The sequence below is a fragment of the Mytilus galloprovincialis genome, chromosome 14 (genome assembly GCF_965363235.1).
Source record: "Mytilus galloprovincialis chromosome 14, xbMytGall1.hap1.1, whole genome shotgun sequence".
NCBI classification, from domain to species: Eukaryota; Metazoa; Mollusca; class Bivalvia; order Mytilida; family Mytilidae; genus Mytilus; species Mytilus galloprovincialis.
This window is the reverse complement of record NC_134851.1, coordinates 68,461,354-68,489,325: the sequence shown is the minus strand read 5'-3', so window position 1 is coordinate 68,489,325 and position 27,972 is coordinate 68,461,354. Positions and strand designations below refer to the sequence as shown.

Sequence of the window (27,972 nt, the reverse complement as noted above, 5' to 3'; positions counted from 1 at the left end):
TAAGTCCAGCATTCCGTCTATGATATTTCTTGAACTATACAGAAATCCTGTTAACTCAACAGGAAAGTAGTAAATATTTTACCTAAGGTCTTTGATACATAAGGCGGATTTGTTTTCAATATTCCATGTCCGCCTTAATTCCGTCTATAAGCCTTAACTTTTGGGTGGATTCCGCCTGGAATTCTGCTATTTTGAAGCGGAATCCTCCTAATATTCTCATACGGGACATTACAAACAGAAAAGAAAAATGTTCAAAAGTTCAAACATTCAGATACAGTAATAAATGGACTGTATTTTAATTACTTTTCTTTAAGGTATTTCATGTTAGCAAATCATTTGTTTGTATTGGAAACTGACTTGATATAGAAGGAATAAAAAATAATCAATCTCTTTTTGATTTTAATTTTGATCCATATAACACCATTTCGAAAACTACTAAATTAGATTAGAACTATTATTGATAGTTGTTCATATACACAATTGATGTGTGTATATTTGTGAGGGCGACCAATACCTGTGTTTACCTTTTTTGTCCTTTTTTAGGTGTTGCGATCTGTTATCTGAGATAAATTTAAATTGTATACTGTTTTCAACCCACTGTGTTAACTGTTATCATCATTTTATCATTTGTTGTTAACTATTTTTGCCAAATTAGAAGTGTTGTTAACATGTTAACGGACCCCCTATTCCCCCCCCCCTCATTTATCACTTTGTTTTTATTTTTCAGTAGAAGATTGCACAAGTTTTATTGTTGGCTACAGCTAATATCCTCTATGACAATACCATTTGTATAGTTTTCAGTTTCTTATGAAAATGTCTTCACTTGTCCGGATTACAACAGCAGTTTTTTTCGTGTTTTGTTGATTTTATCAGTTTATTGTCCACCAATCCAAGCATCCACATTGTGGAAAAACTTTTAGATAGTCTACGTGAGATACATGTATATGTCACAGTAGTTTGACAGTTTTAGTGATAAATGACAGTCATGGTATTTCAAAGATATTCTTTAACATATTTTACAAAAATCATTATTTTATAGTTATATATCAAAGGTACTAGGATTATAATTTAATACGCCAGACGCGCGTTTTGTCTATATAAAACTCACCAGTGACGCTCAGATCAAAATAAGTATAAAGCCAAATAAATACAAAGTTGAAGATGATTAAGGACCTAAGTTCCAAAAAAGTTGTGCCAAGTACGTCAATGTAATCTATTCCTGCGATAAGAAAATCCTTAGTTTTCAAAAAAATTAAAGTTTTTCAACAGGAAATTAATTAAAATGACCATATAATCGAAGTGCTGACTACTGGGCTTGTGAAAATGGAAAGCTTAATTTTAAATGACGAGTAGATTCGAGTGTTACATTTTAATGTTGTGTTTCTGTTGTGTCGTAGTTCTCTTATATTTGATACGTTTCCCTCAGTTTTAGTGTTAGTTTGTAACCCGGATTTGTTTTTTCTTTATCGATTTATGAATTTAGATCAGCGGTATACTACTGTTGCCTTTATTTGTAAAATATAGATGAATGCATTTTCTTCATTTCTCGCCTGTGTCTTTTTTTAGCAGTCAATTGATTTTTTTTTAAATTGCGTATAAACAATTATCTTTAAAACTGTGTTTATATTTGAATGAACTATTAGTAGAGGTAGTGTTTTAAACAGTGGTAATTTTAATTTAATCTATATATACAATTTCACTTTGAACTGCATTGATTTGAAATGAAAAACTCTTATATATATCTGATAAAGCATAGAATAAGTCCTTCACATATCCACTTTAAATGGCCATACATGAAATAGATATATGCGAAAAATATCAAAAAGAACATGCAATTAAACTGACAACGTCTGCCTAAAAAAGAAAAGGACAAACAGGCATTTTGTCCTTTTTGAAAATTACTTTTCACTTTACTTTTTATTGGTAAAGATTGAAATAACACGAAGTCGTCATCAGATACACAAATAATCGATAATTTAATGTGCACGTCATCCATGATGCCTTATGATAAACGAGGAAGTAAAAAAAATATGAAATTAATAATCAACCTCCAACTAGTTCAAGCGAAATAACAATAGTTTGTTAATGTCACGTTATGAATTTTATAACGTGGGATTTGAATTTTAAGTTTGACAAAACAGGACTGAAGAATGCATTATTTTCTGTTGTGTCGTTTGTTTCCTCTTATATTTGAGTGTAACGTGTCATGGTACTTTTCTATTCCAAATTCATGTATTTAGTTTTGATGTTATATTTGTTATTCTCATCGGATTTTGTCTAATGCTTAGTTCGTTTCTGTGTGTGTTACTTTGAAATGTTCTGTCGTTGTTCTCCTCTTACATATGTACATGTCTTATATTTAATGCGTTTCCCTCAGTTTTAGTTTGTAACCCGGATTTTTTTTCCTATCGATTTATGAGTTTCGAACAGCGGTATGCTACTGTTGCCTTTATTTATGACAGGTCATAATGAGAACATTTACTGTAATGAAATTATTAAAGTACGTAGAAGATAGGTTTCAATTTAACAAAATCTGTTTCCATAATTAAAATGAAATTAGATATTATGTTATTTTGTATAAATACCAAATGATAGAACGTAGTTTTATTTGGGAATACATGCGGTATTCATTATGATAAAATTCATTTGCCATGTGTTTGTTCTTCTTCTGGTTCGATGTCATGCAGGTAAGTCAAAATATTTATACGTTTATTTCTGAAAAAAAAAAGAAATTACTTACACATAAGCAAACACCCACACGCACACACACACATATATATATATATATATATATATATTTATTTGAATTATAAATGTATTATAATCACACACATATTACTAATACAGAATAATTGCCGTTTTCATGATTTAATGAATTTGTATTAATCTTATAGACGTTTGATTTCTTCTAAATACCAAAGAACCTAACAAGTATTCCTTATATTATAAACATTATCAATTTTTCAAAAAATCTGTAGATACAATATCTTTGCTTTAACAAATCTGCTTTTATAAAGAAATAATGAGTGTACAATTGCATTATGAACAAATAAATTTAGGCAGTCACCATTTTTTTTGATACAAGAGAAACGGCCATATGTTTATCTTATAGTATTATAAAAAGTTATCAAACGTACCAGGATTAAATTTTAATACGCCCGACGCGCGTTTTGTCCAAATAAGATTCATCAGTGACGCTCAGATAAAAATATTTATAAAGCCAAAAAAGTACAAAGTTGAAGAGCATTCAGAACCCAAAATTCCAAAAAAATGTGTCAAAATACGGCTAAGGTAATCTCTTTCTGGGATAAGAAAATCCTTAGTTTTTCGAAAAATTCAAAGTTTTGTTAACAGGAAGTTTATAAAAAGTACCATATAATATCCAGACTCTGTGGACACGCATGTTTTTATTTCTGACTCTATTTAATACAAGTAGCTTATTGGCTCTCTTATGTTCCTCTTTATTCACCAGAGTGCACGAATCTTGTTTTAACCAGTTATTTATATTTATAGATGAATGCAGTTACCCATACCGCCGAGTAGGTAAAGGATGTTATCTTATTCAAAAAGATAATATATCGGCCGATGATGCTTTTGTAAGTTTTTTTCAGTCATCCGCATACAGACAGTTAATAGTAAAGAATCAAAAGTCGGTCCCATGGGGGAAAGTTGGGGGAGTAGTTTCTGGTATCGGGTCCCGCTTACTGTTTTTTTTCTTCAGATTCTCGTATCCCGCTTACACTATGTACGTAAGCAATTCTCATTTTTTTTTTTGTAATTTTCCGTGCCCCGCTAGACTTCATTTCCTGTTTTCATGGCACAATAATTTGACTTTCACGTGTCACGCTTACAAATAATCGGCAACCCCGGGTCATGCTTAAACCCCAAAATAAGACCTATTCAAAAGAGTCAAAGGGTTTATTGATATCAAATCCAAAATTTGCATTGTCATCAACACACAAACAAAGAACACATATTAATCATTACAATCAATTGTAAATCAATACAGAACATAAACAAAAATTATATATATATATATTGTTGTATTTTTTCATTTTTTCCCTTTCTATCTAATTGACTGATGTGGTACTTTGTTAGATACTAGTAATACAATTTATACATCATATGACATAAAATAACTTAAGTTAGTGAACGTTTGAACTTGTACATTTTATTAATACCTTTTATGCAACATTTACTGACATCATAATCATCACTTCAAAATACGAGTTCGTCAATTATTTAATTAACAGTTAGAGTATACAGCGGAACACTTGAGAGTTGTCTCATTGGCAATTATAATAAAATTGAGAATGGAATTTGGGAATATGTCAAAGAGACAACAACCCGACCATAGAACAGACAACAGCATAATATACCACATTTTTATATTTTTATATTTGAAAGAAGTAGCTGCTGCAACCCCTTGTCTTTTATACAATTTCAGTTTGATTGAGATTTGTTCTCTAATAACTGTACAGTTATCATGTTGATAATATAAAATTATATACACTTTTATTTACAGTATCAGAATGTTATACTTTTAGGCTAAATGCTTACGACGAGGTACACACCTGGCGACCTTTGAAAACATAAATGAAGCCATGTTAATGAAGTATGAACTATTGAAGATGAACACAGGTACTGAATATAATGTATTAGTAGTTAATGTTATTACAGCACTGTAGGAATAAAAAGTAAAAAAATAGACAAAACAAATTTTATTTTACACAGGAAATAAATGAATAAGAGTGAGCATGCGTCTCTCTCTCTCTCTCTCTCTCTCTCTCTCTCTCTCTCTCTCTCTCTCTCTCTCTCTCTCTCTCTCTCGTTTGATCGATCGATCGATCTTGATTAGTCGAAAACAAGACTAATGTATTGAAGGGATCAGAAATTCAAGACAGTCTTTTTCGCATGTAAGACGTATTCAAATTCGAGATATTCACTTGTGACTTTTGTTTATTTCACAGGTATTCATTATTATGTCGGCGGACGTAACATCAATAGATATAAGCCCGGTGGAGATTGGAGATGGATAAAGAAGAACGGAGATATGGTCAAGATGACTTACTTTGCATTTGATAGAGGAGAACCCAATGGATCACTTAGTTTGGCGGAAGATTGCATGTTTTTCTTTGCTATTAGGGGATACAGATTCCACAATGTTTGGTGTGCAATGGGTGGTTTACTTGGAGGCTATATTTGCGAGAAATAAATAAATATATAAAATATTGAGATTTTTGCGTTAATTTTCTGTATAGTATTTTGTAAACTATTGTTTCTCTTTTTGTCGTTTAATTTTTTTGACAAAGGTGTTATCGTTTTGTCTCTTCGTCCTTTATGCTTTTGATCAAGGTGTTGTCTAGTTGTCTGTCCGTAGTTTATGTTTTTGACAGAGGTTTTGTTCGTCTGTCTGTCTGTCGTTTATTATGTTTGACGAAAGTGTTGTCTGGTTGTCTGTTCATTCGTTTTGTTATTGACAAATGGTGTTGTCTGGTTGTCTGTTCATTCGTTTTGTTATTGACAAATGGTGCTGTCTGGTTGTCTGTTCATTCGTTTTGTTATTGACAAACGGTGTTGTCTTTTTATCTGTTCGTCGTTTAGATGTTTGACAAAGGTGTTGATTGTTTGTATTTTCGTAATTTATGTTTTTGACCAAGGTGTTGCTTGTTTGTCTTACATTCGTTTTTATACCCGCTTTAAAAAAGTGGGGTTTACTGTTTTACCTCTCACTGTTCATCAGTCAGCCCATCCATACAGTCAGTCCGTCCGTTCCATGAATATTTTCGTCGCTCCTTTCGAACTACTTGTCAAGGATTTCTGAAATTTGGTTTCAGGTTTTATATAAGTCAGCTCTACCGTGTGATGCGTTTACAGAAGATTACTCAACAACTTCCTGTTTACCGAACACTTGTACTATTTTACACATGATAGCCAAGTTGAAACTTTTCGTCACATTTTTCTCAGAAACTACAATACCAGGATTTCTGAAAGTTGTTTCAGTTTTTATATAAGTCAGCTCTACCGTTTGATGCGTTTTCAGAATCATCACTCAACAACTTCCTGTTGACCGAACACTAGTATTATTTTACACATGATAGCCAAGTTGAAAATATTCGTCACATTTTTCTCAGGAACTACAATACAAGGATATCTGAAATTTGGTTTCAGGGATTATATAAGTGATGCGTTTTCTGATTCATCACTCAACAACTTCCTGTTTACCGAAATATTTCAGCGGGGTTATCATCAGTGAACAGTAGCCTACAGTTTCACTTGTTTTTTCTATCAAGGTGTTGTTTGTTTTTCTTTGGCCGGTGATATTCTATTTTCCTAATGATATATTGTGTTTCTTTTAAAGTTCACAACGTACAATGTAAACTGCTAAAATTTAAGGATGATAAACTTGATCTAACTTATCATAACATAAGATATATAACTATAACAAACACTTTAAGGAAGTATACCATGTGTGCGTAGTTCATGGTCTCATTCGAACGACTTATTGACTTTTGGGCGGATGATACAATAGTGTTAGTTACATTGTGTGGTAGTGACCTACTACGATATTTATGGGGTCAGTGAATCCCATATGGAGTTTACTAACCCAATAAATATCGTATTAAATAAGTCAATAGACCAATGTGTAACGAATTTATCTTACCGACTATCTTATAACATGTGGTATTCAGACTTGAGGCTTTTAAAAATGAGTTCGTCTACAATACTTAGAATTAAGAACCTACTTCCATATGCCTATACAAAAACAAATGCCAACATTTACAATTTGTTAGCTTTGAAAGTGATTTTGTTTCAATCATTCATCATCAATTTTTTCGTCTGGTAGAACTTTTAAGAGTTTTCCTCAACACATTGTTGTGTTTATAAAGGGACGTAACACCGTATATTAAAATAAGCCCCGCCTACTAACCTAATATGAAAAATACACAGTCTGCTCGCGGTTGCTTTTAACTAATCTTATTCCTAGAATGGTATAGGAGGTAAGATAATATCTTAAATGCTATATTGTCAAGTAAAATAATCAAGTTACATTTAGGTACACAGGAATAACAGTGATTGGGTCGTATTCTCATTGGCAATCATATCGAATGTCCTTATTTTTATTTGTTATATATGTAAACTACTAAAAACCTTTACCTAGTTATTCGATAAATAGAAATATTTGGTTTGGGTGTGTTGTTGTACTTGTAGAAAACTTGTATTTCAAATGTAGTAGCACACCCTCATTTTTACGGAGATGTTGTATACCGTGTTTTAGTGTTTGAATTATTTTACATTGTCATTTCGATGCCTTTTATACCTGGTTATGCTGTATGGGCTTTGCTACTTCTTGAAGGCCGTTCGGTGATCTATAGTTGTTAATTTTTGTGTCGTTTGGTCTCATGTGAAGACTCGTCTCATTGGTAATCATACATCATATGAATTTGGCTATTTTAAGGTATTTTGGCATATACTGTGGATTCATTATTATTCGTTGGATATCAATTTTCGTGGTATTCGTGGGAATAGGTAAACCACGAAATTAAATGTTCAACGAATATCACGTTTTCTATAGGCTAGTAAGCAGATTTCTGCTAAACCACGAAATCAAATATCCACGAACATGCAAATTTTCCTTAATCCACGAAAATTGGTTCCCACGAAAATAAATGAATCCACAGTATCTCTTCGGATTTCAAATGTTTGGCTTTGAGCGTTCCTGATGAAGGTAAATCCAGAAAAGCGCTTCGGACACACGAAATTATTTAACGTATTGTTTTTAATTTTTTTTAACCACATTTTCATTTTTATGTTTATACTGATAGTTTACTCCATTATTCGAATCACCCCTCGAAAGCTTCGAGTGTCCCGGCAGTTCAATCAAAAATTAATAAAGAGGAGATGTGTGAATAACGTATTTACAAAAGTGTGTATTATTATTAACATAATGTGCTAGTGATCTAATACGATATATAGGGGATCAGTAAATTTCATATGGGATGAAAGCGAAGCTTGAATCCCAATATGGAATTTACTGACCCCATAAATATATCGTATTAGGTCACTGGCACACTATGTAACGAATTTTTCTAACCGATTGTCTATGAAGTATTTAAACTAGAGGCCGTTAGTATTAGGAACCTATTTCCATTGGTCTATACAAAACAAATGCCAACAATCACAAATTGTTAGCTTTAAATATGTTTTATGCATTTATGTCAATCGTTCATTATCAATTTCATCGTCTGTTGAAATATGCCCCGCCTACTATCCTATTATGAAACCCAACTAACATAATATGGAATATACACGGTCATCTAGAAATGTATAGGATGAAAGATAAGACTGCCCTTCTTCTAATGAAAATCATGCTGTCCGGTTTTCTCACCGTTCAAAGGGTTTTGTTTCACTTTCGCAATGTTGTTTTTTAAATTTCGTTTAACGAAAATGTAAAAAGAAAACAAACTAGATAGGTGAAAAGTTCGACCGATCGACCAAAACCCGCTGTATTAATATCATATGAACCTCTACGGAGTAAATGGCTTTGTGCTATTTTCCCCCTATCCAGTATTAGAAATAATGAAGTTATGTTTTATCTTCAAAGCTCTCATTGAAACCAACTAAATAAAACCTTTTCTTTCGAAGACCATTGTATCACACTCATGTTTTATCCACGATTAAAACGCATAAAAACAAACGAGAATTAGGACCAAACGTCCAGATAAAGATATATATTATTATATTTCATAAACATTACTTTAAAAAATATCAAATCAATTTTTGTAATTTGTTTTAGACTACAAAATGAAGAAAATAAAAACAAAACAATATCACTTTTTGAATTTTAATGAATTGGTTAAAATGTTAAAATAACAGTTGAATAAAAAAACAAACTTAAACATCTAGATAAACGATACCAATTAAATTTCATTTGTAGATGCAAAAATCAAGAGAAGATCTATGCTTAATAGTTAACAAAGGTATCAGGATTATAACTTAGTACGCCAACTTCACGATGTCTTATATACCTGAAATGTATTTCGCCTTTCTAATTTTCAAAACATTTTGGGTACGTGTGTGAAAATTTTTCACAGAATGCATTTCTTAATTTAGTACAACCCACAATGTTTTCTTTCAATGTCCTGTACCAAGTCAGGAATATGGCAGTTGTTATCTAATAGTTCGTTAACTATGTACATGTATTTTGCATTTTTGTTTGTTTTTCGTTGCAAATCAGTAGTATGTTGTTTCGTTGTTTTCCTCTTAAAGTTGATGTCTTTCCCTCGATTTAAGTTCGTAACCAAGATTTGTTTTCTCTCAATCAATTTATGACTTTTAAACAGCGGTTTACTACTGTTGCCTTTATTCTAATCATGAAAATGAATTATAGATTTTAATTTGACATTAGCTTAGATAGTTAGATAAATAAAACATCAAATGATTTTAGCTTCGATTTGTTACTGTGGAGTCATTAATTTTCGTGGATTGAGAAAAAAATTGCATTTTCAAGGGTATTTGATTTCGTTATTTTACTTATCTCTGCATACACATCCTATAGAAAATGTGTAATTCGTTGAACATTTGAATTCGTGGTTGACCTGTACCCACGAAAACCACGAAAATTGGTATTCAACTAATAATAATGAATCCACAGAAATACATTTCGCTCTTTGCATGTTCACATTAAACAGACTTTTAGGGTATAGAGTATTTGTTCCAACGGAATACGTTGACCAGGATACCAATATTATTTGGTTAATCGATACGATATATACGCCTCTTTACTTTCATGTTTTCTTAGTCTTGTAGCTTTAGATACCTATATACTTGCAGTCGTTTGATCTGCACCGATTGTGTCCAACTCAGATATGATATTTTATTGGGCGATGATTCGCATGGTGTTTTGGGCATGAAGAGCATAATAAGTTTACCCTAGCTACGCGCGCAACCTGTCTCTATCTTTATGAGTTTAACTTTGTACTTGTTTGGCAATATGGATATTTTGATATGAGCGTCACTGATGAGTCGTATGTAGACGAAACGCTCGTCTGGCGTACTAAATTATAATCCTGGTACCTTTGATAACTATTCCATCATTGTATTTTAGTTACTTTGACCTTTCTCGTCCATATCGATTTACGATATTTGAATATCGACGAACTGCTGTCGCATTACTTTCCCTTTTATTTAAAGATTGCTCAATGATTTCACACTGATCGGAATATGAAGGCTATTAGTCTTACCTTGAATACGGGTGACATGGAGTTTATCTTTGTTGTTCAATTTTTCGGGATTATTTCACAGAGGGTCGATGGTCTAAACCTTTTTTTCAAGTCAAAAAGAAAGGTCTGTTAGAATTCCATAAACTTGTTAAACATTTAGTCTTTATTTAACAAGTATATAAATAGTAAAGAAACTCATCATAGATACCAAGATTAAAATTCCGAAGCACCTGACATCACTCCAGGGTTTAAGTAGGGTTCGTGTTGCTCTGTCTTGAATTTCCTACACAGCTACTTTTGCATACTAGGTACTATTTCTGTACTAAAAATGTGTAGTACTGGAAATCTACTTTTAATATTCAGTACTATTTTGTTACTCTTAAATTATTGTAATATTTAGGTACCTGTATTTTACAGTACTTTATTTGTACTTGAAATTTAGGTACTACAGATTATTGGTTACTACCGTTACATTTTCAGCATTTTGAATGTTTTTCTGTTTCAAATCTCTCAAAGTTAATTATTTCCAAACACGGAATATTGTATGATTTCTGTACCAAAATATTTAGTACAAATCAAGTACTGTAAAATACAAGTACCTAAATATTACAATAGTTTTAATGTAAAGAAATAGTACTAAATATTAAAAGTAAATTTCCAGTACTGCATTTTTTTAGTACAGAAATAGTACCTATGCAAAAGTAGCTGTGTACGTTGTGTTTTGTGTACTGTTGTTTCTTCTTTTTTCTAGTTCGTTTCTTAGCCATTGCATTGTCAGTTTTGTTTCACTTTATACGTTTGAATGTCCGATTAATATCTCCGCATCTCTTTTATAAATTACAGAAGGATGCTTTAAAGATAGAATGCCATGTTTCATCAATTCATTTTAAGTAAAACGTCCAATTTTAAAGAAAGGAGATGTGTATAAAGTAAAATATCAAAAATGCTGAACTCCGGGGGAATTCAAAACGGAAAGTCCCGAGTCAAATGGCGAAATCAAATGATAAAACATATCTAAGGAATGGATAACAACTGTCATATCCATGACTTGGTAAAGGCATTTTGAAATGTAGAAAATGGTGGATTGAACCTGGTTGTATAGCGATAAACCCTTTCACTTGTATGACAATGAGACAGCAATCAACCATGGATCAAATGAAGTGGATATAAGCAACTATGGGCAACTTTATATCTAAAACACTAAATGACCAACCTTTCATGCTAAAGCTCATATTTTATTTGCATCACTGTTTCATAAATTGTAATTCAATCTTATTAAGAGAAGAAGTGAAACTTTTTTTAAATATTGGAATGCGCAAGATTTTTGTTGTTATTTAATAGTTCGTTTCTCTGTATGTTGCATAGTCGTTTGGTTTTTGTTGAACTTAAGTGTTTCTGTTGTTTTGGTTAATTTCCTCTAATAGTTGATGTGTTTCCCTTAGTGTAAGTTTGTAACCCGGATTTGATTTCTTTAAATCGATTGATGACTTTTGAACAGCGGTATACTACAGCTGCCTTTATTAAGCATAGTTTAAATAGAATATGATACGAGCATACTTCGTCTTTTTTGGCTTGTAAAAAACAAGGTCTCCTCCTGTTTACACCAAATTCAATACACGATACATGGAGCCCGATACTATATACGTCGATCAGTATTATTATAATTTTCGACATTTTTGGTTATCTTTTATAATTCTGAAATATTATTAGTATTCTTATTTTTTTTTACAGTAATTAACGATAACCACTGAATGTCGGGCTGCTAACTTGGGGGAGGTTAATTCAGCATGTTTTATTTCATTTTTTTGTTGTTGAAAATCCTCAGTTTTGAAAAAAAGATGAAAAAACCAACGCAGTAATCATAATTCATAAGTTAAATTAAAATATTAAATTGATGAAAATTAAACCAAAAACACTACACAAATAACAAATATTTGGGCTTAACATCTCAAGAAAAACCGGGTCGAACTCATGTGCTCCATAGTTCCTGTTCTCGAAGTTCTACCTGTCATGTTACTCATTAGACGTAAAACGACAGTGATTAATTGCCTTGCGACAATCGAAGATAAGAAAACAGTATTGTTGGTGCGACAGGTGGACCATATATATATATATATATTGCGAGCTGTGATTACATTCGTCAATCTAGCGAAGGGATGACATCAATCGATCATTTAAAACCATTGATGTAATAGTGTCATTGAAAGCTGTACCTGCTATTGAGGACGCAATCGTTTTACATTATTCATGTGGACAGGCCGTATTGGGAAACACAATTTATTAACGGGTATCCGTTTGGATCAAGGTTATATTATCTGATTTTAACATCTACAACATTCAGTTGATTTTTTTTTTATTAAAAAGTCAACTCTGGTCTTTTTTTTATGGATGAGGGTGACATTTTTAAATCTCATTTATTTTTTGACGGATAAAAGTATGAAAACAAATTTATTATGTATAAAATTATAAACAACCAAGTGACTTTAAATGGATTTGCAAAGACTGTTGTCAACACTAAGTAGTATCTCCTTCCATATACTGCAGTATCGTTTTATATCATTTTACCCGCTTATGACCTGATGACAAACCGGAAGACTCTTTTACAATGAAGTTAAATAAACTATCTTGAGTGCATGATGGGAACTGAAGCAACGATGTTCAAGGTAATTCTTTCTTTAATGCCAGTGGGACACAGTTGTAAAGCAAAATCTACAAAAGAAAAACAATAATATATGTATAACAAGCATGTGTCGTATGTGGAGCAGTTATTAAAATAGATACAAAAAACAACCCAGTAAGTCGATACCACCCTTATTGATATTACTGAAGGTCATTAAGCGTTTCATTGGAATGATTTCATGAACCATCAAGTTGATCAGAATCAAAGCAGCAGTTAAGACACCAATATTTACCAGAGACCAATGACGAGGATATAAGGCATCATAAGATAATGAGCAATGCCCAACACTTGCACTTATAGATAGAAAATTTGGCAACATGTTGACTGTAAAGCAGAAAGATTTACACGGATTTACAGATCACTTATTCATATGTTGCCTTTACAACACCAGGATTTATACTGATTTACAAAACACATGTTAATATGGTGTCTTCAGAAGTATTTTACTGATTCACAGAACACTTGTTAATACGTTGTCATAATAACATCAGGATCTATACTGATTTGCATATTCCTTGTTAATATAGCGTTTTTACACAACAATGATTTATACTGGGTTTTTGTTAAACAACAACGCAAAATTTTAGCAACTTTCACATGACACCGTAAGTACGATCAGTTTGACACTATTTTCACTTACATCATCAAGTTGACCTGCAAACCTTGGATATTTGTCGCATGCTCCAAATGTGAGGCCTTGTCTCTGTACAATATTTCCTACAAAATTTTCAAGATATTAGCTAAAGCATCTTGATAGTACAAATCTTACTCTGATATTTTCATTTACTAAGTATGTTACTAATAAATATATCACTTAGCCAACACTCCTGATATCAATCCGTACACTTGTACAATCTTTTGCACTGTGAAAGTACTTTTATTCGGTGGGTTCCAATTCGCGTGGTTTTCACGGGTGTCTTCATCCACGAATTTGTGTGTCCAACAAAATAAAACTGAATTTCAGCATTTAACAGTCATTTTGATCTAATTAAGCTCCATGACTGAATGTGACCTTCTTATTTATGAGTTTTATCCAGTTGTTTAATTGATTAATTAAGGTGATTTAAATTATTGTTTTCAGTCATAGTTCTGTGATAACATAAATAAAAGATTACATTTTTTTCTGCACCAAAGGCACTTTTCAATAATCAATGTCTCTTTAGTGATACTCGATATCAAAATATTTAAAAATCCAAAGCTGATTTAAAAGTAATTTTTGACATCGGTTTACGACATCAATTGTTATGTTTTACGTTGCCTTATGTAGACGTTATATGATTACCTGTTATTGGCATCATTGCTTTTGTATGTTTCATTGCATAGTTTGTATTGTTGGTTTTATTACCTGTTAGCGGTGTTTTCCTTTGATTTTTCCCTTGCCAGTTCTGAACAGTTCCATGAAGATTTTTGCCGTCAATTGCATTTCCCCCCCTTACTAAATTGGTATTGTTTAGTTTAATTACCTGTTAGCGGTGTTTTCTTATGTTTTTTTCCTTGCCAGTTCTGAACAGTTCCATGAAGATTTTTGCCGTCATATACCATAGTGACTTCATTCCATCCTTGTATCTAAAAGAGGCAAGACATGGATAAGATTAAGCAAGTTTTAGTATGTATACCGCTGTTCGAAATTCATAAACCGATTGAGAAAAATCAATTCATGGGGTACCAACTAAAACTGAGGGAAACGCATCAAATATAAGAGGAGAACTACAATACAACAGAACATGCAGAAACACCACCTTAAAATGTAACACACACAGACACGAACTATAATATAACAATAGCCATTTTTCTGACTTGGCACAGGACATTTTAAGAAGAAAAAATGGTAGGTTGAACCTAGTTTTGTGGCATGCCAAACCTCCCGCTTTTATGGCAATGATCTAAAAATACAATCGAGGTTTAAAATGATTTGTATCTTTGGATACGCTGTCACAAACAAATCTATAGTAATTTTGCGATTTTTGGTTTGTTTTCTTCGGGGGAGGACTTCTATTTTTCGAACGGAAAGATGAAAATATAATAATAGCATTATATTGGAAAACATATAAGACATTTATTTTGATAAAACCTCTGGCTATTTCATGCACAATCACTGAAAATAAAGAAAAACAGTAAACAAAAACGGGTTAGTCTTTTTTAAAAGAAGATGCTATCAATCCTTTAAATAGGTATGGCCTCGCTTCGCTTAGACTTCAGGGAAACTACCCTACACTCACCAATGGAATTTCAAGTTCAGCTGGTATGTTTTGTGTCAACAAGCTCATTTTGACATTCTGTTCATTTGCTGTGACAGAAATTGATGGTTTAACATTATTCCCACAATTGCCTACTAAGGCTACATGTGCCATCTTGTCGACAATTGCCCGTTTCTGTCTGTTAGCTGATCTACGTTTCCTTGAAAATCCACCATCCATATCCCAGTCTCCTCCTAGACCCCAGAAAAAGTCTGATCCACCAGAGCTACTGCCAGAACTAGTACCATATGAACTGGAACCTGTCCCACCACTAAGGCTATTCAAGATGGCGTCTAGGGATTCTGCTGTGGTTCCTCCAGCCATTCCTGCTCCAGCTAAAGTACAATATGTAAATGAACAATAGTCTTTTTTATATAACCGACTTTTGACCTCGGAATTTACATTTTTTCGACAGGTTAACTTTTCTCTGGGAGAACATTCTGGTAGTCGGTCAACCAAGACCAACGTATAGAAGTAAACTGAAGCTTTTAATCGGTAACTTTTTTTTAAAGGAAATAAAAACTGTTTTTTTTTTTTTCATTATACGACAAAATAATCGAAAAACAGTATACTTTCCCCCAAAGTGTACAGATTTTTTGTTTATCAGTATGGTCAACCACAAATAAGTTAACCAGTCGAAAAAAACATATATTTCGGAGTCAAAAGTAGGTATAATGTAATATGCATATATCGTTTGGCATTAGAACGGTTTAAACATGTTAAAATCGACTACAAGAAAACCAATATTAGAAACTCGTTTTGAAAATATTAGGTCGTCAGTTTTAACATATCGTTGATACGTATAACTAAATAAGTGTTCCATATTTGTCCACTATGAACCTTATCATTTTTGTGTTCCAATTTAAAGGTCCACATTTTACTAAAAATATTCAAAAGAATGAAAGGGACAGCTAATCCTAACAGTGATTCTTTGATCAGCCCTTTTTTATTGGAGTTTATGTCTATTTTTGTCAGCATTATTTATGGATATTTGTTCGATTTTGATATGTTGTGTTTCAGCCATGACCATAAGTCTTCTTATTAGCAAAAGAGTAATACAAACAATAACATTCAAACGAATTGCCCACATTTGATTTCATTTTGCCGATTGTAATCGGGGAGTTGCTTACTATGGTGCATTTGACGATTATTTTGTAAGCACTTTTGATTTTACTATGATAATATCGATTCACGCAAACACGAAGACGTTAACACAATACAGTACAAAAAAATACTCCGAACAAAGCATTTAATGTGAAACTATCAATTGGCACTCGGGAACACCAATTCTTTTTTGTGACTATAAGAGTAAAAAGTTCCTAGTACAAACACAGTTATAATCACATATATGTTGATCAACTCTCATTACGACTGCATATGAATACAAAAGAGGTACAATTTCATTAGACAGCGACAAAACCGCGCAATATAAGTAAATCTAACATTTAAGGACAAACTTACCTGTTGAGCTCCACGAGGCTGTTATATCATTGCCCTGTAAGAAAGTTATCCAATCATTTCGGATCATCTCGTCCATCATCAATATCGTCATCTCATTAAACAGATGCATGTATTCATCGGCAGAAATAGCACCAGGGATAACATTCAATGTCCACCAAAGACTATCAGCCCATTGACCGTAACCCAGATTTCTATCAAAAACAAACTGTATCCAAAGATTAGCCAGAACATCGAGTGGTACAGACATTCCACTGCTTAGATAATGCCATATCCAGTTACCTGACGAACTGGATGTACTTCCTACATCTAGGATCATTCGGAACCAGTTTATCCAAACATTACCTGCATTGTTTTGCTGTAAGTAATTAAACCAATGATCACGAATAGTAGTATTTTGAAGGACAGAGACGACTTCATTTGACCAATCAATATATCTATCTGTAAGTCCTCCTCCTAGTGTCCAAATTAGTTTTTGATTCCAGTTCTGTCCGCCTTGTCCGCCTTGTCCTCCTTGTCCATTTAGATTTAATGCGCCTATAAATCTCTTCCACAAGCTCATTACCAAGTTTAGACCAGATTGGTCTACTTCAAATGAACCTCTCGAATCACCAGATATAACCATGAACCAATTTATCCATTCGTTCCCAACATTCTTTGCGTTGAGGAAGTTAAGCCATCTGCCTCTCATTTCCTTGTTTCCCAATACGGATATGATTTCATATATCCATTCCATGTACTCACCGGGGCCGCCATTATTACCACTTCCGAGTGTCCATGTTAACATACCATTCCATTCTGGTCCTAGTTTGGATTGTGTAACAAAATCTCTCCATAAACCAATGATTTGATTCTTATTTGTTTGTCCACCACCTCCACTTCCTCCAACACCTATACCACCTGTTGAGTTACCTATTCCGGCATATTCTTTGTTACGATAAAGGTACCAGTATACCCAGTTTTCATTGAAAGGTCCTCCTTGATCAGAGAAAAGTATCCTTAGGAACCATGATTTATCTATACCGTTGTCTTGAAGATATTTCAGCCAAGCAGTATCTACGTTATCATCAGCCATCAGAACGTTCTTCATCTCTTTCAATAGTAGTTTAACATTTATATTTTTAGATCCAGGTTTATCGGTGTTTGTGAAGATTAAAAGATCTTTCCATTGTGGTCCTTCCAGTTTACTTTGGGTTACAAATGTCCTCCACAAGTCAGCGAGCTTTTTAATATCAACAGAAGTCTGACCTGTTCCCGTTTGTGAGCCATCAGTTCCAGGACCAGTTCCAGAGCCATCTTTTCCCTGACCAAATATGATTTTCCAGAATAATTCTCCCCTTGGGCCTGGTTTCCATAATTGGGCTTCTGTTTTACCTGGACCTCCATGCGCATAATGACCTTGAATAAAGTGTATCCACTTATTCTTGAGATTATCATCTCCAAGTACAGTATTTATTTCTTTGAAAAGATCGTCCTCAGTAGCATCCGGTCCACCAAATGTCCATGTTAATTTTTGTTTCATTGATTCCGGAAGTTGTGCTTCTTGAATGAATTTTCGCCAGAGATCAGCAACAATTCCCACCGACATTCCCCTATCAATACCAGGAATTGGCGCCATGCCTCTTCCAATACCAAATGTTTTCTCCCACCACGATGTCGTTGGGTTCTTACCCTCGAAGTCGAGACGCACATTTTTTCCGCGAAGGAAGTCATGCCATGCTTGTAAAATAGTATTGTTTCTTCCAAGAACATTTTTCATTTCATTTATAAATTCTACATCTACACGGCCTCCTTCTCCTATAATATCTGTCCCTAAAGTGATTCGAAGCAAGTTTTGCCAATCGCGCGTGTCCATACCCATCGCCCGAGCAAACGTCCTCCATAAATCAGCAATTATTGCAATAGATGACATACTTCCAGTTCCAATTTTATCAGCAGGTTTATACCACGTGATTTTACCAGTTTTCCATTGGTTTTCAGGTAAACTAAGTGATTCTAAGAAACGATTCCAATTCTTCATTGTGATATCAATATATTGTTTAGGAGTATTTTGTAGAATCCATGTTCTCATTTCCGGTCTAGATAACATTGTTTTCAAGGTCATTCGCATATCATAAGGTGATTTTTGTTTTTCTAGTGCAATAACAATCTTCTGTAAGATACCTGCTCCATTACCATTCATCAATAATCTTAATAACTGCATTCCACTGGAAGTGTTTGGTACAAATCCTAACTGATACAGTAATGTCTTAAAATCCATTGAATTAGCTACCTTCCACATATTTTGTTTCATTTCCGGTTCTGTCCTCGAACTGACAAGTGTACGGAAAAGCTTAACCAAATTTCGGATATCCCAGCCGCCACCAACAGTGATGTTTCTTGTCCATCCAGATTCAATGTCGTACTTCCAGTGTACGTCGCCACCTTTCCCCATATCGACAATGACACCACCGTAGTCAAAACGGTCCGTCCATCTGTCTAATTTAAACTTGAACCGAAGAACTAATTTGTTGTTAACATTAATGTTTCTATTTTTCCACAAATTCATTTCACCGTTTCCGGTAAAGTGTGCTGTTCCGTACCTTGTTCGCTGAACATTACGGTATGAGATCGGTACCGATCCACCTGATTTATCTTTCATATCAACGTCAAAATTGAAATGAGCCTTTGCTCTGCATTTATCTGTAATAAAAAGACAAAACAGTTTTATGTTACTCAATTATATGACACTACTACCAATGTCTGCTTTCTATGTCGAATACAGGACATTTTAAAAATGCATATCGGTTTCATAACAGTTTTGTTTGCAATAATAAAACTTAAAAAAGAACAAACAAATTTATGTGAAAAGATCATAGACATCAAACACGTGCATTGTGTGGCAATTCTATTGATATTCAAAGTGCTATTAATGTATTCTTTTGAATGAAAAGCAGCACAACTCAAAATTTAATGAACACGTAGTTCCCGTTGATAACATTACAAACAAAAGTCGCTCCAACACATGACGAGTACAGAGGTAAGTATTGGAAGAGGTTTTTAATATTAAAACACAATATTTAGCAACCGCAATTGTTTTCTGACACCTCAGGGTTATAAAAAAAAATACATACACATTGATTTTAGGACATATGTAACTAAACACTGGGAATAAACTCTTACTTACCTCCAGGAAGTATCGGAATAATGCCGTTGGTGCCCTTCACGACACAATCACAATAACTTGTGGAATAAACTGTTCCAGGTGGACATGGCCTTACTACCTTCCCATAGAATGGAACCTTCTCAATAAAGTAACGTTGATCCCAGTGTTCTTCCTTGCTGCAGTCAGCTAAAAATAGATTAGTCATATGACAGGATGTAAGAGGTGCTTTGTTCAGGAAAAGTTCGGAATGCAATGATTTGGTCGACTGATTGAATGTGTTAACGCCTCATTGACATGCATGACCTAAGATAAGACGGAGAATCCCATTACATGATATCCGTGCATGTGTTTGGTAGGTTCTGGAGTATAGTAGCTTACAAAAATTATTTGACGGGTTTTTCGCGAAAAGTAATTTAACAAAATTACCGAACTTCAAGGAAAATTCAATACGGAAAGTTAGTTCCTTATTAAATGGCAAAATCAAAAGATAAAATGAAAATATTTTCTATTTTATTGTTTTCATATCTTCAATGATCCCTTCAAGGAGAAATAAACATTAGTTTCGATTGTTCAAGAATAGCTTACATTTGTTGTTTTTATAGTGATTAAGATGATAACACAATGTTGACTGCTGTACCCCTATGTTTGACATTTTTACTCTATGAGTATGTTTGTTTTGTTCACGCATCGTTGACAATGTAATGGAATTTGATGCGACTGTCATATAAGTGAGAGGTTTAGCTAGCTATAAAACCAGGTTCAATCCACCATTTTCTACATTAGAAAATGCCTGTACCAAGTCAGGAATATGACAGTTGTTATCAATTCGTTTGATGTGTTTGGACTTTTGATTTTGCCTTTTGATTTTGGACTTTCCTTTTTGAATTTTCTTCGGAGTTCAGTATTTTTGTGTTTTTACTTTTTAACCTCAAAATACAAGGTAACAAGTATTGCCAACAGTAGTGTAAGGGTGTTCTAGTAACGAATAAGAAAAATAGATCAACTGAAATCATATAGATACTTACGAGTAAGAATAATACCGCCATCTGGTGGACAAGGTTCTTTACAAGCCTGTCCTCTCATGCATCCCATTCCTTCTACATAATAACTCCCTTCGGGACAACATGATCCAACACTATGTCCGTTTACACACAACCAGTAAGCTCTACAACCTTTGTTCTTCATACCATAGGTAAACCCGTCAGGTGAATGACGACATACGTCTGCAAAGTGGATATTATTTCAGTGTACAATAACTCTTTCTATTTCAGTTTAATATAACTATCCCTGATGGGTTTGTTTGTTATAATAAAAACTAATAAAGGCAACAGTAGTATACCGCTGCTCGAAACACATAAATCGATAGAAAAAACAAATCCGGGATACAAACTAAACCTGAGGGAAACGCATAAGTCAGGCCATAAAAAAAAATAATATGTGTTTTCGCTTACTATACCTTCTCCGAAAATAACTGTCTACTCAAAATCCTTTTTCTGTTCTGTCACGTGATAGATGTGTTTTCGCTTACTATACCTTCTCCGAAAATAACTGCCTACTCAAAATCCTTTTTCTGTTCTGTCACGTGATCGATGTGTTTTCGCTTACTATACCTTCTCCGAAAATAACTGCCTACTCAAAATCCTTTTTCTGTTCTGTCACGTGATTTTCCTTATCTCGATCTACATATTCCCGTTATCCATGGATATGTCTTCAAGAAATGAGTTCATAAGAAAACCCCAAAAAATCAACTCCTGGTATATAATATAATTCAAGATGATACAATTACTTGAATGTTCATTTCTCTCCTGGACAAATTTCCCACGAGTTCCACTGATGAGTCTTGTGACGTCTAACTACAGTACGCATGTGACATAGTGAATGATGAGTTCTTTGGTGAAGCATTTTTTTTTGGCTTCTATTTTTGAGTCATGGTGTTTTCAGTTTATTTCCGACAAAGGAGTTCGTATGTCTATTTGGTATATTTCAACTCCCTTTTAACGCTCTCTGTTTCTCAATACTACATTATTTTGTGTCAGTATTCGTGAGAGCTCTTTTGAAATTGTATTACTTCAATATTACAAAGCCTTGTGTTTAAACATTCTTTTTTATATAAAGAGGTTCAAACAACGTAAAACTGCTGGTGGACGTTTCGTCCCCGAGGGTATCACCAGCCCAGTAGTTAGTACTTCGGTGTTGACATGAATATCAATTATATGGTCATTTTTATAAATTTCTGTTACAAAACTTTGAATTTTTCGAAAAACTAAGGATTTTCTTATCCCAGGCATAGATTACCTTAGCCGTATTTGGCACAACGTTTTGGAATTTTGGGTCCTCAATGCTCTTCAACTTTGTACTAATTTGGCTTTATAACTATTTAGATCTGAGCGTCACTGATGAGTTTTATGTAGACGAAACGCGCGTCTGGTGTAATAAATTATAATGCTGGTACCTTTGATAGCTATTCTCATTTCCTATACATACCTGCTGGGCACTGTACACTAAGTGATGGTTGACAAGCCATTGCAACTCTGTCCCAGAACTGACCAAATGGACAGGATTTAATAGCTCCCATTACCCTGTTATTGTCTCGCCAGCACTGTACATACTTTGTACAATCTCCTGGGTAAGGGTTAAATCCTGTTCCCTTGTCTATCAAGCAACCAGAACACAATTCTGAAAAAAAATATACGAGTTTTACAACTTTTATCTCAACGCACTGTATACACAGTGCAACCTGTTTAAACCGAACATCTTCCGGACTTCAGATTTTGTTCGGTTTTGGCCGATGCTCGATTTTATCAGGTTCACAATGCACATTATTTGATATGACGGTGCTTACGAACATTTTTGGTTAAGACAGGTTTTCGGTTTACACAGGATTCGGTTTAGTCAGGTTTCACTGTATAAACAATTTTGTTGTTTGGAATTACAACAAAAAGAAAATCAAGAAGACACGTTTTAAATCAAATTGTATTGCCATTTTATACAAACCGTTTGGTTCAAAATATCAGCCACACGTTTAGGCATTCAAAATATCTGCCACGCTTTCGTTACAAAACATCATATAGTACTTAGCCGTTGCGTTGAATAGGTAATACCCCGTTTCAGAATCTTATGTATTCTGGGTAATATTTTCAAAATCATAAATAAAAACGTTGTGATTGGTTTAAAACGTTCTCAACAATGGAAATCCAACCAATGACATAACGTTATTTTCATTTTGGTGTGCGAACAATGAAATTGCCCATAGTCCTCTAGATTCTGAAAAAGGCGAATTGAAAACACAATAACTTACCTGTAAACGAATCACCTGGAGGTTTCATGATTACTGAAATAAAAAGATCAATACATTTAGTTATTGGTTGACACTTAGGGTGCATTTCTTTCTAACACAAACGATGCAAACGGCGTTTTTGTCAATCATTTTCATAAATGTTATCAAAGCTTCAACAAAACACAGATAACTTTGGTCTGTATCATAAGCACGCTTAATAAGCATTGATCTAACCGATTGTTGTAAACGCGTTACTGATGTAAAAAAAACTATACAAATCCTTTAGCCCAGGTCTACCCCTATGTAAATGACTGTTATAAATGCGTTTTTAATGTAATAAAAACTGAAATTCTCCCTGCATCTGGCACAAATACAAAATTTCAATCCTGGTATCTATTATGAACTTATTTAGCCATGGTCTACCCCTCTTAAGTGGTCCCTTAAGGAAGTTTCTCAGTTTCAAAATAAATAACTTTCCTTAAAAGTAGTATATATTTTTGGGTGATTAATTGAGGAATCAAAAAAGCCCCCAAAAAATAAAGTGTGCAATGCGCTTGTTTTCGTGATATTAGCCATTGGAATTTTGGCGGGAAAATGTTCTCTCTTGACTTTTAATAGCTTTACCATCGACCAGTTAAAGTTCTTAAAAACTATTAAAAAAAAATAGGATTTCATAAGGCATTTACAAATGGCTTAAAATTATACATGTAAAAGATTTATAAAAAGAAAAATGGGGGTCCATGGGCAAAATTTTTTGAGGCATTCAAATGGATAAAACCAGAGTATTTCGAAAATCTGACAAAAATTCCAAAACATGACAAGCAAATATCCTTAAATGACATACTTTCACAAATCTGCTGTCTAATTTGAGGCATGATCATCTCTAAGCTGTTAAAGTTGTCAGTTCTGTGGATAAATCTCTCAGAAGATGATAGCCCTTGTAGTTCACGAGGATTTATATTGTTACCAATACCAACAGTTAAAAGAGTGATTCCTTCTTTCTTGGCTTGCTCTGCCTCACGTTTTGTAGCCGCAGTATCAGTTGATGTTTGATCAGTAATGACAATTCCTGAAATCAAAGATAAAAAAGAGAATAAAATATAGGACAAGCAATGATCATTTTTCAAGTGCTTGATTTTGTAGATAGAAGCAACAGCCTATGCCCGCTCTCATGTAGACTAACGAGACCATCGTTGCAACTTGATAATAAGACACAAGATGTCGTGTAGACTAACGAGACCATCGTTGCAACTTGATAATAAGACACAAGATCTCGTGTAGACTAACTAGACCATCGTTGCAACTTGATAATAAGACACAAGATGTCGTGTAGACTAACGAGACCATCGTTGCAACTTGATAATAAGACACAAGATCTCGTGTAGACTAACTAGACCATCGTTGCAACTTGATAATAAGACACAAGATCTCGTGTAGACTAACGAGACCATCGTTGCAACTTGATAATAAGACACAAGATGTCGTGTAGACTAACGAGACCATCGTTGCAACTTGATAATAAGACACAAGATCTCGTGTAGACTAACTAGACCATCTTTGCAACTTGATAATAAGACACAAGATCTCGTGTAGACTAACGAGACCATCGTTGCAACTTGATAATAAGACACAAGATCTCATGTAGACTAACGAGACCATCGTTGCAACTTGATAATAAGACACAAGATCTCGTATAGACTAACGAGACCATCGTTGCAACTTGATAATAAGACACAATAAAGAAAAAAAAGTGTACTTACCAATTCTTGGTGCTTTCGAACGTGCTTGTGTCTTGTAAATTTCTCTTAGTTTCTTCATACCTGCAATTAAAAATAAATAAAAATTATTTATTTTCACGTTATAAAACATTTCAAATGAAAACTGAAAATGATTATACGACAATAAAATATTATTATATGTATGGACTATAAATTACTGACACACATTGATAATTTGTTCGATCTTTACCGGGTAGTGAATTCCCCATAATTCATTTTCGGTTGAAATTATTATTGTATTGCATTTTTTCCAATTAAAATTGTTTTATAAGAAATCAAACTAAATTTACTCCTCGATCTCTGTCTTTTTTCTGATTTGTATTTTATCGTCTTTTTCTAATTTGTATTTTATCAACTACAATAAACATACCTATAGCTGTGTTAACTCCCTTTCCTGGATGTATCAAAGAGTTGGCCATATTTGTCAGGTCAAAGGTTGACTTGTATGGTTCTAGACCAATCGTATCGCCATATGTGTTACTATATACAACGTATCCAACGTGATGCTGTGTTTTACCGACATTCAAATTCCTTATTAAGCTAACAATAAAGTCTTTATTTTTGTTCCAGTTGTACTCATTTATATTTTCTGAGCCGTGAGTAAGAAGCATGATTTCTGCAGGAATATCACAACCAGGAACTAAAAAAGTAAAATGTAAGCTATGGCTATCAAAAGTATAATTTATTTATCAACGATTTAAAAGGTTGCTACCGATAGCCTCAAATATGCACCAACTTTGATGTCGTCATTCGTAACATTGTATTGTCGGGGCCTTTACTTTACATTGTCTTATCGGGGCCTTTTATAGCTCACTATGCGGTATGGGCTTTGCTCATTGTTTAAGGCAGTACCGTGACCTATAGTTATTATTGTCTGCGTCATTTTGGTCTTTTGTGGATAGTTGTCTCATTGGCAATCATACCACATCTTCTTTTTATATTGTATTATTTAGATACAGCTAAAGCTATAAATAAACTAATCAACAAATCGGGAGATGAAAACAAACTGAACGTTATTTTCCAATAATTACTTATGAAAAGCTAACTTAGTCACCTGTTGGTTTTTTATTTTGGTCGGGTTGTTGTCTCTTTGACACATTCCCCATTTCCATTCTCAATTTTATTGTCCATGCAGTGGTTTTCTATTCTAATTCTTACCAAACACATGTTTAAACTTGTGCGTCTAATTGTACATAATCAAGATTGATTGATTGGTTGAAAGATTGCTTGTGGTAAACGGTACTTCCAGTCCGATTTTTTAAATGGTGGCTGTCAGGTTATCTTTTTGGTGGTGGAAGACGAAGAGCCACTACCGGCAGGAAAACTTAAAATCCTAGTTAATTGAGTTTTGAATCGAACGCACCTGCAGATTGAGTTATAGATAGTTTACATTATTTCAAACTTATTTATTCATAATGGATTGGGAAACAAGTTTTGTAACTTATTTTAATGCCTTTCGACTTTGCGGGTGCGAGTGCTGCCTTGAAGCGACATTCGCCTGCTCTTTTTCGTAATCTACAAGGGTGTATTTTACGTGCAAGAGATATGGCTCTCTCTTAACACGGGTCAGCCATTTATCGACCCCTTCCGACGGACTATCATCGTATCATCAAGGCCATACTCGCAAATGGTGTCAAGGGAGAGCCGAAAATTCAGTTCCTGAAGTTTTCATCCCGGACCGGGAATCGAGCCAGGAACCTTTGTGTTAGTAGTCCGATGCACTAACCACTACACCACGGCTTTTGTAAAAATAGTTTATATTAACCGTGCAATATGTTATATTGTATACATTTAACTGTACAATGTACATACTTGGTGGTAGCAATGGATCTGGTTGTGGTGTTGTGCTTATTACTGGAGGTGTTGTTGTAATGACTGAAATATAAATAGGTATACTTTAGTGCGTATTTCATATTCATAAAATGCATATTATTAAATTACATTTATTGCATAAAAACACATTTCAAATTAAAACATAATTATCCAAATATGCAAATGTGTAGACAGATAACTAGAAATGTGAAGCATAATAAACTTGTATATGCTATTCTTCATACATAGTACATTTTAGAGCAATGTTTGAAGCGCAAATGAATTTAAACTAAAATATTCCAAAAATGAAAATCAACGAGACAACCTTATTTCGTTCAAAGAAATAGCGCAGTCGGCAATCCTCGGTAGAATCCGCTACTCTCAGGCCTTCTATCCGTTAGATGAGGGTACGGAATCGGCCGAGTTGAGACGAATGAGAAATAGTGGATACGCGATCCAAGAGTTTGAAGATTCCAGGTAGCAATCAAGAACAATACATCGAAGAATTAAAAACAATAGAATAACAAAGGAAATAAGACGACCCCCCCCCCCAAAAAAAAAGTCCACAAAACACCATACACACAGACTAAAGATTAATACACACATCACACCAAAATAAACCCGAGAAAGTGCTTATATTTTCTCAGTGTACTATCCTCTTTCGTTGATGTCATCAAATAAATACGAAGTCATTACTTTTGGAAAAAATACTACATTTAAAATTGCACTTTAATGTCCATTTAATATCAAACAATTGGTCATGCCATACCCTGTGAAACACTGAAACAAAGAGTGCGAAGGTCCTTATTTACATCAGTAATATAAAACAAAGTATGTACCCCTTCGCGCGTCGTTGGAACCCCCCTTTTTTCGGGTCTATAAATACATTTGAATGGGGACCTATAGTTGGACCCCCCCGTTTGTCCTGGGTTGGGACCCCCCCTTTAAAATGACTGGATTCGCCCCTGTTTCCCCATAGATACCATCCAACCCTTTATATATTTCTTCTGATAGTCAAATCCGTCTTTTTTTTTTTTTATCCCAAACCTACCTCTATTGTATTTTATTTTCGTGTTATGTTTTTTTTTTAATCTAAAGCTTCAACAAATAATAATTTTGTACAAAAAATAGCAGTCATTGCAAAGAAAAACTCAGCTTAAAAGCAACATAAACAGTCGGTTGTTTATTACGACATTTTGAAAATATAACCCACAAATAGTTAAGAGTTGGAAACTCAATGATGCGTCTTTTTTCCCCTCTTTTTTAATTTGATTAGTTTTAGACCAGTTGAAAATTGTCTTCACCATATTACTGTGAAAATTTTACGAACAAGATCGACATTTTGTTCAAATACAAATATTG

General features: G+C 33.8%; 1 protein-coding gene and 1 long non-coding RNA gene across 2 annotated transcripts in view; one reads left to right on the top strand and one right to left on the bottom strand.

The window, feature by feature from the left end:
- The first annotated feature begins 2,579 nt into the window (after positions 1 to 2,579).
- Positions 2,580 to 5,233, top strand: LOC143058767 (uncharacterized). The gene is made up of 4 exons (XR_012973222.1): positions 2,580 to 2,687; positions 3,514 to 3,596; positions 4,548 to 4,641; positions 4,971 to 5,233. It is a non-coding gene; the product is annotated as an uncharacterized LOC143058767 (long non-coding RNA).
- Positions 5,234 to 12,652: 7,419 nt separating this feature from the next.
- The window catches only part of LOC143059496 (uncharacterized), a 32,738-nt gene continuing 17,418 nt past the window's right edge, over positions 12,653 to 27,972 (bottom strand). The window contains exons 8-20 of the mRNA XM_076233005.1: positions 26,611 to 26,673; positions 25,169 to 25,438; positions 24,781 to 24,840; positions 23,865 to 24,089; positions 23,042 to 23,074; positions 22,228 to 22,419; positions 20,769 to 20,966; positions 19,765 to 19,929; positions 16,602 to 19,280; positions 15,123 to 15,475; positions 14,367 to 14,469; positions 13,544 to 13,620; positions 12,653 to 12,932 (exon numbers count right to left, since the gene is read on the bottom strand). Coding sequence (XP_076089120.1) covers positions 12,882 to 12,932; positions 13,544 to 13,620; positions 14,367 to 14,469; positions 15,123 to 15,475; positions 16,602 to 19,280; positions 19,765 to 19,929; positions 20,769 to 20,966; positions 22,228 to 22,419; positions 23,042 to 23,074; positions 23,865 to 24,089; positions 24,781 to 24,840; positions 25,169 to 25,438; positions 26,611 to 26,673 — 4,469 coding nt within the window. The 3' untranslated portion in view covers positions 12,653 to 12,881. The remainder of the gene's footprint in view (positions 12,933 to 13,543; positions 13,621 to 14,366; positions 14,470 to 15,122; positions 15,476 to 16,601; positions 19,281 to 19,764; positions 19,930 to 20,768; positions 20,967 to 22,227; positions 22,420 to 23,041; positions 23,075 to 23,864; positions 24,090 to 24,780; positions 24,841 to 25,168; positions 25,439 to 26,610; positions 26,674 to 27,972) is intronic.